This window comes from Lactuca saligna, chromosome 6 (assembly GCF_052625555.1).
Source record: "Lactuca saligna cultivar CGN05327 chromosome 6, ASM5262555v1, whole genome shotgun sequence".
Taxonomy (NCBI): Eukaryota; Viridiplantae; Streptophyta; class Magnoliopsida; order Asterales; family Asteraceae; genus Lactuca; species Lactuca saligna.
The window spans coordinates 135,038,445-135,055,239 of record NC_136422.1 but is presented as its reverse complement, the minus strand read 5'-3'; the positions used below and the strand labels follow the sequence as shown (position 1 = coordinate 135,055,239).

Below are 16,795 nucleotides of genomic sequence, written 5' to 3'. Positions count from 1 at the left end.
ACCATGCGCCACGTCGTGGCATACGATTTTCCTAAAAAATCATACCTTTGACTCCTATAGGTCACCAACTGATCCAATCTTGAAAACGGGTGTTACAATTGAGTAATGAAGATTGAATATAAATAATAAAGATATTAAAGAAAAGGGTTGAAAGTGATATTAAAAAGTAAAGAAGGATCAAATGTGAAAATTTTAATGAAAACAAATGGATTCATAATTAAAGTTAACGTTCAATCGAAGAAGATATGCACCCCACTTTTTACATTGGACCGGGCGTTAATCATTCGTGATGTGCTTATGTTTTTCTTACTTTTCTTGCATAAATATTTTAGAAAACATCGAACATAACCAAGATTGTGATTTTTTTCTAATTATTTTGGCCAAAAATGACAACAATTCGAACCTAGGGCTTCAAAAAAAATTATTAGGTTTTGTTGAAAATGATTTCCACTCTTCATCATTGTCCACATACATTCCGAATCCAAGGATCATGGTTACACCTAAAAGAAATACAAAAGAAACATCCTCAAGTGGAATTAGAAACAACAAAGCTACAATATCAACACCAAATGGGACTCGGAAACATAAACATTGAAAGACCATGAAGAAGAGCAGAGACGAGGATCTTTGTGGCTACATACAATAATGCAAAGTCTGTGATTGAGAAATTAGTAGATCTCAAGATCTTAGCACCATATGGAGCCATATATAAGTTGGAATACTTTTGATAGAATGTGGTGATTAACTTCAACCCTACTGCTATCCACTACAACACAATACAAGAATGGATGAGTAGATTGAATATATAGAGAGTGCATATATGACAAGCTTGAAAATTGTGAACTAAGGGAACGATTGGAGGATTGAGTACATTCTCTTTATAGTTGACATATGTAAGCAGTTTTCAGTAGACATTGGTACTAATGCTTGATGTGATAGTGATTTTCAAGAACACTAGAGGAACGAGTTGTTGGTGATTTAATCACCAAAAATATTTTAGTGTAATGGATTTAACAAGTGTTTCAAGAATAGTGTTTTAGTTATAATACAAGTTAGGAGGTGTGGGAGTGCACACTTTTATTTACTAAATATTGTTAGTACTGAACCTTGATCTACTGTGTCTGGTCGGGGTTCGGGGACTAATTTGTTATTCTTTAAAGATGCAAATACAAGGTATAATTTTTATTTTCTGAAAGTTGAAAACCGTTCTCGTTTTATCCGTTGTGTGGATAAGTCCGGGAAACAGAATGACTTCTTTGAAACACAGAAAAACGGATATCGATTTCTTCTTCATTCTCTCTCAAAATTGATTCTGGTTTTGTGCCTAAAATCAGAATTGTTCTTCAGGAATTATCCTAGTTTGGATTTCGAGATACCCAAGACAATTAGGGTCGAAATATCAAACAAGGAAAGTGTATAACATGATTCCTGTTTGTGATCCAGATTTTCTATAACCCAAATTTTCGAAATTCCCTAACACGAGTATCGAAACATATTGTTTTTAACTAGAAATGAAGGGGGGAACCTTCAAGACCAAGATAAATGTATGAAGTTGATGTCGTTACCTAAGTCCTTGATGGATGACATTGTTAGGAAGAATGTAAAATCAAGATAGAGTGATAAAGGAGTAGTAAGGTTATATGATTTGAGGATTTTATTAAGGACCAATGAGATAATTAAATCTATATGATTTAGTTTACCATCTTTATATTATTATTTTAGTAAAGACAGCTGTAAATCATTCAATACTTACCTAGTTTACCTCCTTCTCAATTGTATACATCGGCTATATAGCCTTCCCTTGTATATTGATTTTATATATGAAAAACACACTTTTCACACCAACCCTAAATACTTCATATGGTATCAGAGCCCCAATTACTCTAAAGAGTCGATCCTATATCTATTCCTTCTTCTTTCTTTCCTCGCCACTCATAATGACAAAGGCCACAATCCAAGTCACAGCAGCGACTCATTTTCCGATCAAACTCACCACCCATAACTTTCCTGTCTGGCGCCGTCAAGTTGAATCCACCCTAATAGGGCTTGAACTTGACACTTTCATCACTGGCGATCAACAGCCGCCCAAGCGCTTTCTAGATGATAAAGACAGATCCAAACCAAACCCAGAGTATCTTTCCTGGTACCGCCAAGATCAAACTATTATCAGTGCAATCCTTGGCTGCTGTTCTGATTCCATTCAACCCTTGATCTCGTCTGCCACCACCTCACGAGAGGCTTGGGATCGTCTTAAATCTAGCTTTGCCAGTGCTTCTCGATCTCGTGTTATCTCCCTTAAATCCAAACTTGTCAAAAACCCAAAGGGTACTCGCTCAACAGCTGAATATCTCCAAGACATGCGCGCTATTGCTGACGATCTTGCACTTGCATAAAGTCCTATCTCTGAAGAAGACCTGCTTGTTCATATTTTATCCCAACTCGGTGATGAATATGGAACCATTGTTTCTGCCATTAAAGTCCGTGAAACACCCCTCTCATACTCAGAACTATTCGACAAATTGAGTGATTTTGAACGTGCCCTCAAGGAGAACACAACCTCCTCTGATCTGGTCATCACCACAGTTGACTACACCAGTCGACAACAACATCGATCACAAGCAAAATCTGATAGTTCCTACTCCCAACGTGCCTCTACTAATCGCCATTCAAGCCAGCAACGCAACTTCACCAATCGACACAACTGGTCTTCTTCAAATTCAGGAAGCAATCGAAATCACAAGCCCAACACCTTTCGTCAATACTGCAATATCCCAGGACACATCACTCGTGACTGCCGGAAACTATCTCGCTTCCTGCGAGAAAACAATGTTTCTTTCACCAATAATCAATCATCTACTCCAATTGCCAATGTCACAATGTCAGGTCCCTCTCCTGTGTCTCCATCTTGGATGTTTGACAGTGGAGCCTCCAATCATGTCACAGGTGACCGCTCCACTCTTCATAGTGTGTCTGACTATGGTGGACCAGATGAAGTAGTTCTTGGGAATGGTAACACCTTGAAAATCTCTCATGTTGGCTCTAAACGCATTCACACACCACTTAAAACCTTACAATTACCTAATGTGTTATGTGTTCCACAATTGAAAAAGAGTCTTATTTCTGTGGCAAAGTTATGCAAGACTAACCGGGTGTCTGTTGAATTTTTTGCGTGTTTCTTTATTGTGAAGGATCTTCGCACGGGGGCGCTTCTCATGCGGGGGGAGAACCATGAAGATGTCTACTATGTCAACCTACCACCTCATTTGCAACTGAATTTCACCATTAAAGCATCCCCAAGTCATTGGCATCACACCTTAGGTCATCCATCCTCCAAAGTTTTTCGGTGTCTGCTCTCAAAATTAGGCCTTAGCTCTAAACTGCCTGATATGCATTGTTCATCTTGTTTAGTTAATAAAAGTCACAAACTACCTTTTGGATCTAATTCCTTTGTTGTCTCAAAACCATTGCAATTACTTTACTCTGATGTGTGGGGCCCGGTTCAAAACTCCATTGATAAATTTACCTACTATGTGATTTTTGTGGATTATCTCACCAAATATGTATGGTTTTACCCTATGAAAAAGAAATCTGAAGTTGCCACGATTTTTCCTCAATTCAAACTTTTGGTTGAAAAATTCTTTCAAACACCCATTGTATCCATCTTTACTGATAATGGTGGTGAATACATTGGTCTATCACCCTTCCTCAAAACTCATGGCATCTCTCATTATACAACCCCACCTCATACACCTGAACAAAATGGTGTCGCTGAAAGGCGACACAGACATATAGTCGAAACAGGCCTTGCCCTCCTTCACTATGCCAAACTTCCTTTAACCTTCTGGTCACACGCATTTGAGACAGCGGTCTATTTAATCAACCGGCTTCCCACACCAATCCTCCATAATCAAACCCCATATCAACATCTATTTGGTCAATCACCCAATTACAACAAACTCAAACCTTTCGGGTGTCTATGTTATCCCTGGTTACGCCCGTATACTATCTCCAAACTCCAACCACGATCCACTCCATGTCTTTTCCTTGGTTATTCAACCTCTAAATCAACATATAAATGCTATGACCCCCTCACCCACCGGTTATATCACTCGCGACATGTCCAGTTCATTGAGAATCAATTCCCCTCCCTATCTACATCTCATGATCCCTTACCTACACCTGACACATTCCTCACATCAGCACAATCAACCCCACCAACATCCTCCTATACTCCTTTACCACCTACACCTGATCCAAATCTTACCCTTCCTATCACCTCCACCACCAATACATCCTCAACAACAACCATTGAAAACACTAACCCTATCTCTGATCCTTCACCTACACAACAGTCCTCCACACCACATTGTCCCTTTACCTCCTACCCCCTTGTCTACTCCAGGCGTACTAATAACACCTTATCCCTGTCGTCCCCTATTGTTGCTGGACAATCGTCCTCACCCCTTTCCCCTCCACCACCAACCTCCAACCCACCCACCCCAATCATCTCACCTGATACAACTCCTGATACTCTCTCCACTAATACTGCTATACCCCCATCACCTCCCTATACTGTGCGCCCACGCAAAAAAAATCCAAAATATTTCAACCCATCATTCATCAATGCTGCAACACTTCATCCAATTCCCCACACCATTGAACCTCATACACACAACCAAGCTCTCAAAGACCCTAACTGGCGTCATGCCATGGATCAAGAATTTAATGCCCTCATGCAAAATGGCACTTGGGAATTAGTACCACGTGGCAATCAAAATCTGATTGGTTGTAAATGGGTCTTTCGAGTCAAACGCAAACCCGATGGTACAATCTCAAAATATAAAGCCCGTTTAGTTGCCAAAGGCTTTCTTCAACAACACAGGAAAGATTACTTTGATACCTTCAGCCCTGTAGCCAAACCGGTTACAATTCGTGTCATCATATCCCTAGCTCTCTCTCATAACTGGACCCTCCGTCAACTAGACGTGAACAATGCATTTCTACACGGTACACTCCATGAAGAAGTTTATATGACCCAACCTCCAGGATTTACTCACCCTCAATTTCTTGCTCATGTTTGCAAGTTGCGGAAATCTCTTTATGGCCTAAAACAAGCACCAAGGGCATGGTACACGGAAGTAACCTCCTTTCTTCTCTCCTGTGGTTTTCGAAAATCCCAAGTTGATGCCTCTCTCTTTATCTATAATCATGCCAATATTTTACTCTTTTTCATGGTGTACGTTGATGATATTGTCCTTACTGGCAACAATAATTCATTTCTCAATGAGTTCATTGACACCTTGGCAAAACGCTTTTCCATCAAAGACCTAGGAAATCTTCACCATTTTCTTGGTATCGAAGTTATTCCAACCACTCATGGTCTATTCCTATCCCAACACCGTCACATCCAGAACCTTCTAACCCAATTCAATATGGATGGTGTAAAAGCAGTTGCTACTCCCCTTAACTCGTCTCAGGTTCTCCACCCTATGGATGGCTCCCCCAGTGTTGATCCAACATCGTATCGTAAACTGGTAGGTTCGCTGCAATATTTAGCCTTCACAAGGCCTGATGTTTCCTTTGCTATTAATCGTTTGGCCCAATTTATGCATTCCCCATCCGAGATTCATTGGCAGGCACTCAAGCGAGTATTGCGTTATCTTAAGGGTACTATACACCATGGGTTGTATCTTAAACGAGGTTCCTCTCTTGAGTTAAAGGCTTTCTCTGATTCAGACTAGGGAGGCATTATGCATGGAGGCCGCTCTACAACTGCATACATACTTTATCTTGGCTCCAATATCATCTCCTGGAAGTCATCACGCCAGAAGTCTGTCTCCCGCTCCTCCACTGAGGCAGAATACAAAGCACTAGCCAATGCAGCGGCTGAAATTGCTTGGGTTCAAAACTTGCTCACCGATCTTGGTGTCTCACAAACATCATCTCCTACACTTTTCTGCGATAACACCGGTGCCACATATCTATGTGCCAATCCTGTCTATCATTCACGCATGAAACACGTGGCACTAGATTATCACTTTGTTCGCGAGAAAGTTGCTGCTGGTTCTCTCAAAGTTCTGCATATCAACTCCACTGACCAACTCGCAGATGCTCTCACCAAACCACTTAGTCGAAGCCCGTTTCTTCGTCTACGGTCCAAGATTGGAGTCTCCGATGGATCCTCCATCTTGCGGGGGTGTATTAAGGACCAATGAGATAATTAAATCTATATGATTTAATTTACCATCTTTATATTATTATTTTAGTAAATACAGCTGTAAATCATTCAATACTTACCTAGTTTACCTCCTTCTCAATTGTATACATCGGCTATATAGCCTTCCCCTGTATATTGATTTTATATATGAAAAACACACTTTTCACACCAACCCTAAATACTTCATAGATTTTACATGCATTAATTGCTGACTGGAACACCAAATATATGCTTCGCATATAATGTAATAATGCTATCTTAAACATTTGGACAACATAATTTTGAAAGGGAAGAAGAATTATTCACATCCTATCTCATTTCCACATTCTTTGAATGATCGAGAGATATGCAGATTTTTGATAAATACATCTTGAGTGTCATGATTATTTTGTGTATGGTAGAGCATAAGGGGAAAAGAGAGGATGCTGATAGTGAGAACTAGCAGGTTCATAGGATTCATTTCCCATAAAATTATTTTTAAAAGTCATCTCGCTCACAACTAATTCCTTTGTTTTTAGACATTTAACTAAAATACATTATATATTACACATTAAAAACATCTTAAAGCATGAATGCACCTTAGGGCACAATGTTCACCTTCGTGAGTTTAATTAAAAAGGATTTGTGAGATATGTCCCATATTTTAGTCGCTTAAAAAAAAAAGAATGTTTAGCTATCACGTCCTATTAAAAAATAAGATAAAAAGTTGGAGAAAAGAGAAAAGAAAGAAAAGATTAACAAAACAAAATTTAATTAAATGGGTTGTATTATCCATTAAATATTAAGCAAAAACACAAAAAAGGTTGCATACCAAAAGATAATATATACCATGACCTCCAGAAAAAGAAGTTTATATGACAATGACTTAAGAGAGTAAAAGAACTCGTGGTCAATATGGATGTCGTGATTAGTTGGTGCAAGGTGGGGAGAGTAATCAAATAGGGTTGTTATGAGGAAGTCTTGTAGAACAAATTTTGGAAAAAAGATAATTATTCAGGATCAGTCGGTATAAAACTTAGTTACATTTTAAATTTCTAAATGAGAAATTATTTGAAGAAAGTCAACATATCTTGCTTATTCGGAATTCTTGATTTTACATTTGTAGTTTTGGCAAAATGTTGGGAGTTCGTGATTCAGTTGAGCTTTTCTTAAGATCAAAGAATAAGACAACAATGATGATATCGGGTCAACATTGGGACGAGTTTTGAATAAAGTTGAGGATGTTTAATCCGACCATTTTGAGGTAGAGTAAATTGTTTTAAATTGTTTAAATTAATATATGTTTTTTTTCAAGAATGACCATACTTTAATGAATGACTAAATAAATACGAACATAACGAATAAATGAACACCAGTGTTGAGTTTACAATGGAAAAACGTATGGTTCACTAAAAATCAGACCTGTTAAAAAATGGGTTCAATCGAGTTGGTTCACCAAGAAAAACAAATGTTTTAGTATGTATACAAATTGTAGTTAAAATGACTGAGCCGGAATCAATTATTTCTTAATTTTTTTTTACTAAAAGCAACATATACTTGGAGTTAGTAGGTTTGAACCAGATATCAGCAAGCTTATGTTGTACAAATGTGAAATAAAAAACATTTATTTATAATAGAAAACTCTTTAATTATTGTTTTCTTAGAGTGGGACTACTTAATCTCAGGTATGATATGCTTTTTACTGTCTTTAGTTTATATATTTTTTTTCCTTCCTTTTTTTTTACCAAACATATATTTAAGATATGTTCTAAATGTTTTTTGTATATGACTTGTCATAAACTTTTTAATTTTAGGTGGGTCAAGTGACCGACTTTCCCATAACATAGTCTCGCCACTGATGAAGACAAAATAGTATCGGTTAAAAAAGAGTGGAGAAGAAATACATAAAGATCTAAGAGAAAGGGTGAAAGTTAGATTAAAAAGATAAGAATGATGAAATATGAAAATCTAAATTAAGCAATTTAATTCATGAAGTTACACGTTCAAATGAAGAAGATAGGTGGCCGACTTTTTAACTTGGACGACTTCATCATTCAGTATGGTTCAAGGCAGAAAGAAAAGAGAAATTGGAACTTAAGCCGACCCATATTTTAGTAGGGCAGTTTGACTTGTTTATGGGATAGTAGTGAGAAATGATGTGCATAAGAACTTACGAATTTCAAGCATTTTCTCACCTACAAATAACAAATTAATTCCCGAACCCAAGGATGACTTTTCACATATCGATGACTTTTCACAAATTGTGTATATGAGGATACAAATCACCGAGTTCATTATCAACCAATGAAGATCATAAAACCATAATTTCATCATCGTCTTCTCCAAGTTCTAGAATTTTATTACTTACTCCATAAGGTTCATTTGTCACGAGTTTTTCCAAATATTTACATGACTAGTTTTTGTGACATTTCCATTGTTAATAAGTTTTAAGTCAAATTCTCATGTTCTTTTTAAAGTTTTGCTAATTAATTAATATGTAATGCTAAATCATTAAGTTTACTTCCGTAAATTTTGTAGAATGTCACGATGAACACGGTTTGATTATTACTTATATTCCAATAAAAGTTATTGTTTTGTGTTTGATTATTACTTATATTCCAATAAAAGTTATTGTTTTGTGCTTAAAGTTGTGATTTTTATTTGCAATAAAAAAGTACAAAATCCAACCATATGATCAACTGAACTGAAACTACCTTGCTTTTCTCATTCATAGTATTTGTTTGAATAATTGGGTGCAACATAAATGTCAGGTTTCTTAGTTCTTTTTTAGTTTAAATTAATTTCATAATAATTGCTAGTGATAGTTTTTATGTTTGACTATCATAACACAAAGTTTAATCATAAACTTCTTATGGATTCTATTCAACTTATCCTATCTATATAGGTTTAGTTGGTTTATTTTTTTTTTATCGAGACAATGATCTCGACCAATACTATAATAATACAAACAACGAAAGTTAACAATAACAAAAATGTTATGTGAAAATACTAATAATAGAGTTACGTGCAAAAATACCCATTTGTGATATTTCACATATCATAGTGTTAGCCTATCAAAATTACAAAATAAATAATAATTGGTTTATTTTTTAATACAAAATAAATACCAAAAATGGGTATTTTTGTAGGAATTTCGAAAATTACACCTATAAAAATACCTAAACTCATAATCCAAAATACCTATATTTCCAAGTAAATTTTAACATTTAGCAGGAATGAAGTTGCAAAACCAAAAGTTATCTAAAAATAGCCAAAAACCATTTTTCAAGCAAAATGGAAAAACAAAAATGGCCAAAACTTATTTTAGACACTAAAAAATGGGTAAAACATTTATTGTCGTAGAATAGCCCATTTCGTTAGCCAATTCAATGACAACTTTACTAATTTTTGTCTAAATCTTAAAAATGATTTACTAATATTTTGGTTATATTTGTGTCTTAATATTATCCTAAAATTTCAATATTATAACGTGACAAATATGAATTAAATAGTGTTAAGTCTTAACGTGATTCATCCCAGATGACAGCACAAGCCTTGAATTTCACTGTTGACATCCTTCGTCTGAATTCAAAAAAGAATAATAAATCAGGCGCTAAAACCAATCATCAAACCAGATTTGAAATCGAATTCATTCAATAAACAACTTGCGCATTCAACACTCCTCTTCAACTCTTTCTCTCCCAAAACTCCTCCATTTCGCCATTAATCTTCATCAGTTATCAGTTATCAAACACATCAGATCAATCTCCAGACTCTAGTCTCTAGATTCTTGAATCTTTACACATGGGTTGTGTATCATCGCATCTACTAAATCAAGACGACGATTTCACCCAAATCGGCAGCTCCGCCTTGGGCCACCACATCGTCTCTCTTACCTCCACCACATACGGTCTCTTAACTCTCGACCCATCATCCTCCCCGACCACCGTACCCCCCACTCCACCGCCGCGTTTCACCCTCAGCTCGTTCTTCCCCTCCCCATCCCCACTTTCTGAATCCAACTCCGATCCAAATCCACCGCCTGAAGTCATTAACTCATGGGAACTCATGGCTGGACTCGATTCCACCGCCGATAGCTTCCGTTTCTCCCCACAACCGTCTAAACCTTCCCCTTTCAGATACGCCCTTCTCGATTCAGAAAACGTAAACCCCACCAAAGATCCCTCAAGCCCTAATTATAAAAACCCTAAATTCGTCAAATCCTTAGCGTCTAAACCAAATTTCCTGGATAAATTTGAAGCGCTGTGTCCGCCCAAGGGAGAGAACAAGGTAGTGATCTATACCACGACATTGCGAGGGGTGCGGAAGACGTTTGAAGCTTGTAATGCAGTCAGAGCAGTGATCGAGGGATTTGGGGTGTTTTTCTGCGAGAGAGATATATCAATGGATCGAGGTTTCAGAGAAGAGCTTTGGGAACTCATGAAAGGGAAAGATAAACACGAATTAGTGCCACCTAGGGTTTTCGTAAAAGGGAGGTATGTGGGTGGATCCGATGAGGTTTTGAGGATAGCGGAAGAAGGGTGTTTGGGTAAATTGCTTGAAGGTTTACCCAAATCAAAACCAGGGTATGTATGTGAGGTTTGTTGTGGTTCGAGATTCTTACCATGTCTTACTTGTAATGGAAGCTGTAAAATGGTGATCGTTTTGAAGAAAGAGATCGATGGAGAAGAATTGGGGAAGACTGTGAGGGTGCAATGTAGCGATTGTAATGAGAATGGACTGGTTCGTTGCCCCATTTGTAGTTGATCTTCATCTTCATCTTCATCTTCATCTTCATCTTCATCCAATATTGGTATTTGGTTTGTTATTTTCATGAATATCCTTTCCTGTTTGGATGAAAAACTATAAATAAAATCCAGATGATATTTATGAAATCTTGAAACCATCAATGGGGTAAGAATTGCCGTTAATTAGTCTGTATGATTCTTGTAGTGCTGCCTTTTAGTTTGCAGTATCTCTTGATCGATTTACAAGAGTTCTTGTGTTGTATCTAAGTAAGTATTGGAGGTTTTATTTTGTGAAACTTTAGAATAGGAATTATGTGGTTTAGCTTTGGTTAACTTTGAGTTATGGCTTTCAATGCATTTATGTTTACACCACTACTGATTAGTGATTCCTTTCAAAGTTTTGAACTTTGAAGAGGGTTGTTGTTTATTGAGAAACAAAAATGTAATTTTTGGTTCTATAAAAAAAAGGTGGAATAAGATGGGAAATGAACTATTTTTGATATTTTGAGGGTGTTTGAAAAAAAAAACTGACTTTTTGGACTTTTGACATTTTTAAAAAACAAAAAGGTTTAAAAAGGTGTTTTGGTAATTCCAAAAATTCAAACATATTTTAAAAACTCTAGTTGGAAAAAACTATAAGTTAAAAGTTTTTTTTGTGAAAAAAGATGTTTTAAGTTAAAGAACAATCTCAAACACTTCATTTGTTTATGCAAAAGACTTGAATGTCTAATCCAAAAACAATCTCAAACACCCCCTTTGCCTCAATCTCTCGACAAACTGGATGTTATATTTTTTTCTCCTTTGTCATCTAAAATCATTCATATTAAAACCTGGATTGATATATTTATGTTTTGTTTATTTTGAAAGACTTGAAAAACTCCAATATAAACTAAAAACACAACATTTATGTTAAAGTATTAACAAAGGACATGCAAATAAAATTTGACAAAGAACTATAAAGAGCTGTACTTGTATACATATTTAAAAAGAAATTTTAAAATTTATATTCTTGAAAGAAAGTTAAAGATGTGTTAACCAAAAACAAAAACCCATCTTTTAAATGTCATTCATATGCTATCCATGTAAAATACATATTTGTTCTATGTTTAAATGGACGATTACTATTTCTTTGTGATAAATGACATATCCATCACAAAGAAAACTTAAACGTAGAAGAGATTAAAGATGCCAATATTGATTTAGTAAAAGTGGATAAATCTGACACATATCTAAGAGTTCCACTAATATTAAAATTGGAAAGTGTTTTATTTAGCTAAAAAGATATCTCTGGATAAGAACATACTATTTTCCAATTAGAAATGAAATGTAGATCTAACTTTTGATAAAATAATTTTGGACAATTGGTTTTGCAAAAGGATAATTAAACAAATCATTAATTAAAAAAAAAAATCTATTTTATAGATGTCTTGATTGTACACTCTTCTAGTTCAAACTTTTTACTATTGACTATCCTCACGAAGGATCTAAATGGCTAAAATTATGTTAATTGGTATCGAAACTTGGGAATTGTACTCAAGTATGACAAGAAAAATCAAGCCATTGAGGAACCTTTCCTCGAAGCTCCTTCATCTAACATAACTAGAGTTGAAATCGCCAAATCGCCAGAAGGTTCTGAGTTCTTGTAGAAGAAAAAGAGCTGAGAAAGGTTTATCACAACTCAAGTAAGGAGCCATCTTTATCATAAACAAATTAGGGTTTTCTTCTTCTATATTAGTTTGGAGAATCACGAATTTAATGACATAATCAATGGTTACTAAAATTGATAAGATTTATCAATTTTACCATAATCACCAATTAGAATTTGGTTTTCCCACCGCCAGAGGCTCTGCCCCTTGAACCCCACTAGGGGCGTTGCCCCTAGGACCGTGAAAAGGGGCACGACCCCCTTGATCCTCGACTTTTTGTCGTACCAGCTTATAATTCGATCTTATATATGCATGTGCTCCACATTCTCCAAATATATAATGCAGAGTACAAATGATAATCCCCTTAGCTCAGATATTATTTCCAATTACATAAAATGCCCAGTGACACTAAAATCACCAACAAAGCCTTTCAAAAATACCTGGAGGAGTCGAAGAAGTTAAAAACCAAGCAGTCCAGTGGCTCATGTATTTATATGATTGAATTGTATAATACGTTTACTTCTAAATCCTAGCCAAGGCACCATATTGTTTGGCACCACCGAAGATGCTGGAGTTATCTACACAACTTCAAGAGCTGCTAGACAAGGGGTTTATTAGATAGAGTAGTTCACCATCGGGAGCACTGATCCTGTTTGTAAAAAAGAAGGATGACTCACACAGGATGTGCATTGACTATCGAGACTTGAACAAACTAATGGTAAAGAACCTTACTCACTTCCAAGGATTGATGACTTATTTGACCATCTTTAGGGTGTATTTTGGTTTGCCAAGATTGATTTGCGATCAGGTTAGCATCAGATGAGGGTCATGTAAGAGGATGTGTAAAAGACGACCTTTAAAACTCGTTATACTCATTACGAGTTCGTGGTGATGCCATTCAGGCTCACCAACGCACCAACAATGTTCATGGATCTCATGAACCAGGTATGTAGACCAATGTTGGATCGATCGGTGGTCGTGTTTATTGATGATAAACTGGTCTACTCCAAGACTAAGGAGGAGCACGGGGATCATTTACGGGAGGTATTGGAAACACTGAGGAGAGAGAGGCTGTCTGCCAAATTCTCCAAATGCGTGTTTTGGTTGTGCAAGGTGCAGTTCTTGGGGCACATTGTCAACCAAAGGGGTATATTGGTTAATCCAGCCAAGGTCGAGGTTGTGATATGGTGGGAGGTTCCAAAAACCCTATCTGAGATTGGAGCTTTCTAGGTCTCTCAGGATATTATTGGAGATTTATCCAAGATTTCTCCAAGATTGTTGTGCCATTGACACGCTTGCTGAAGAAGAATGTTACTTTTCGGTGGGGGCCCGATCAACAATCAACTTTTAAGATGTTGATACAGAGATTATGCGAGGCCCTGATTCTCATGGTTCTCGAGGACACAAATGATTTTTTGGTTTATTATGATGTGTCTATATCGGGTTTGGGAGCTGTCCTTATGCAGAGAGAACATGTGATTTTTGATGCTTCGAGGTAGCTGAAGCCTCATTAAGCGAATTACGCTATGCATGACTTGGATTTGGGGGATGTCTTCTTTTCCATTAAGATTGAGAGGCACTATCTATTGGATTAGGTGTCTAAGCCTATAACTATAATTGGTATGTACTTGATTTGATAGTAGCATGGTCTTTTTGGGTTGCCTTCACTCATTCAACTTGACAAAATGACCGGTGGAGAGCGAGTAGGATTTATTATTTGAAATAATGAAATGGTACTCAAAATGATTTTATTAATATATTACAAGATTAATATATTATTTGGAAATCATATTATTAATTGGTATTTTAATCAGAAATTAATTTGATATTAATTTTGGGATTACAGGAACTGGTTAATAATAGAGGGGTTGTTTTGCAACCTAGCCATATTAATAGTTGTGAAACTGGTCCTAAGGACTTCTTGATGAGCGTGGACAAAATTTATAGCTTTGGCTTATAAGATTTCGTCCAAGGCATCTTATGGAGCTCAATGGGTTGCTTTGGTTTTAAGATAAGAATTAGGGTTTCCTTATTTAAGTTCAGCTTCAAGACTAAGCAACCTAGTCATATATAAACCCTCATAACCCTAGGGATTTCGGATCTAAGCTTATGATTCTAAACATGGCCAAAATTCCCTTGTCTCTCCAAGTCATCCTCGTGCATTGGGTGTTTATGACTCCATTAGAGGTGCAACACTTGGGGCACTAAGCTTTCAAGAGTCAAGGATCTTCAAGGTGGTTCTTGTTATCGCTACATAACAAGTGAGGTAATATTATAACCCTAATTTCATATAAATATCGAATATTGTATGCTAGATCTAGGTTTATTGCTTTGGTGTTCAATTTGCATGTTTAATTAGTGAAAAACTTAGATCCAAAGAAATTACGGTTGCATGATCACATAAGATTTTACATATGCTCATAACCCATCATTACCTATATGGGGTTAGGTGTACTATCTACATGGACCATAAGAGCTTGAGGTATCTGATAGATCAACCGAATTTGAATATAAGGCAATGGAGATGGTTAGATGTGGTAAAGGATTATGATTGCGAGATCCTATACCACCCTAAGAAGGCCAATGTTGTGGTCGATGTCCTAAGCCTTAAGGAAGTGAGTTCACCTATCAGGGATATATTTGTCACACACCAAAACTGAGAACGGCGGAAATGTTCTGGGGCGGAGGACGTCATGTAATGTATCATAACAATGCAAAGTAGTAAACAAGCAACAACATCATCTATTGCATTAATAATGTATTTATGGTTACAAGTGTTCTTTCATAATATAAGACAACATAATGAACAATCAAAATAAAATAGGAGTCTTGATTTCTCCGTCTTCACAAAACCTGGTCGTCGTACCTGTCTATTTGTGACCTGAGAATACAAGTTATTCTGAAAGCGAGTATCAGCCAAAAAGCTGGTGAATTCATAAGTATTAATGTGTCTTTGATTTGTAAAACTGTAAAGTAATGACTTGTAAACCTTTGGAAAAAGAATGTATAAGTATGAACTGTTTGGAAGCAGTTGAAATCGTTTGAATACCCTAACAAATCCCTATGATTCCTATCAGTATAAAAGTAGCCTTCTACCAAGACCCGAATGTTTTGAAAGTAGTCTTCTACCAAGACTTGTATGTTTTGAAAGTAGTCTTCTACCAAGACTCAAATGTATGGAAAGTAGTCTTCTACCAAGACTGGTATGTTTTGAAAGTAACAAAGATGGTTTTTCTCTTTATGACTACTATTAACAATATATAGTCTACCTCCTCATTTATGTAAATGTATCACAAAATAAAAGTACTAGGGAAAATATAACCATAAAAGTATTATCCTTTTGCATTAGGATAAACACGACATCGCGACTGCCGAAATGTATAACCTTGAACATCTGTAGATTGTTCATTTTCCTCTGTAGCTGGCAGCAGGTTTAAGGAATGGTTAGTCCCGTAAAGGTACTCCTAATATAAGTATTAACCGTAGGAATCTGTAGATGTTCATTACCTCTCAATGCTAATAGGTGGGTTCCGGAATGGTTAGTCCCGTCTAGTTATCCTTTTTTACTAGGATAGGCAGAACAATTTACAAATAATGTACTAGTAACTCATCATAGTGAATCTAGGTATACGTATCCATGTAAGTGTATATAGATAAATGTATATATGTAAACGTATTCATGTAAGTGTATCGATGTAGACGTATTCATGTAACATGTAATGTATAGTATAAACTCATGAATGAACTGACTCTGGTGTAATTCCTTGTAATAGGAATAACAAATAGTATTTCCTAACTATACCTATAATAGTTACTAGAAATGTACAAGTATCAACGAAAGTATACCTATACATATATGGGCATGCATTTGATAACATAAAAGCATGAAAGAAGTTTTGTAAAACCTTTGAAAGTATTTTGATAAGACAGTTTAAGTATAAAGGAACATTTGTTTGAAAACACATTTGTAAATGAGTTTAAAATGAAACTTACAGAATGTAAGACAGTTTGATAAAGAGTTTTATACATGTAAAAACGTTTAAGAAAGTCAATTGAAGAAATTTGTTTGGTAAAACAGCTAATGTATAGTGAATCCATTTGCATGTTAGTCATTAATCACATGTGATTGATATAATAACTAGCATGTTTCAAGTTGTATTCCCCCTATAAAGCATTTTAAAAATGCTTAGAAACCTTTAAAAGGT

The 16,795-nt window shown here is 36.1% G+C and overlaps 1 protein-coding gene across 1 annotated transcript; it reads left to right on the top strand.

The window, feature by feature from the left end:
• The first annotated feature begins 9,747 nt into the window (after nt 1–9,747).
• LOC144999769 (uncharacterized protein At5g39865-like) lies at nt 9,748–11,316 on the top strand. Its single transcript, XM_078958937.1, has one exon. It carries the CDS (start codon nt 10,001–10,003, stop codon nt 10,961–10,963), a length of 963 nt encoding a protein of 320 aa, XP_078815063.1. The 5' UTR covers nt 9,748–10,000; the 3' UTR covers nt 10,964–11,316.
• Nucleotides 11,317–16,795: the final 5,479 nt, after the last annotated feature.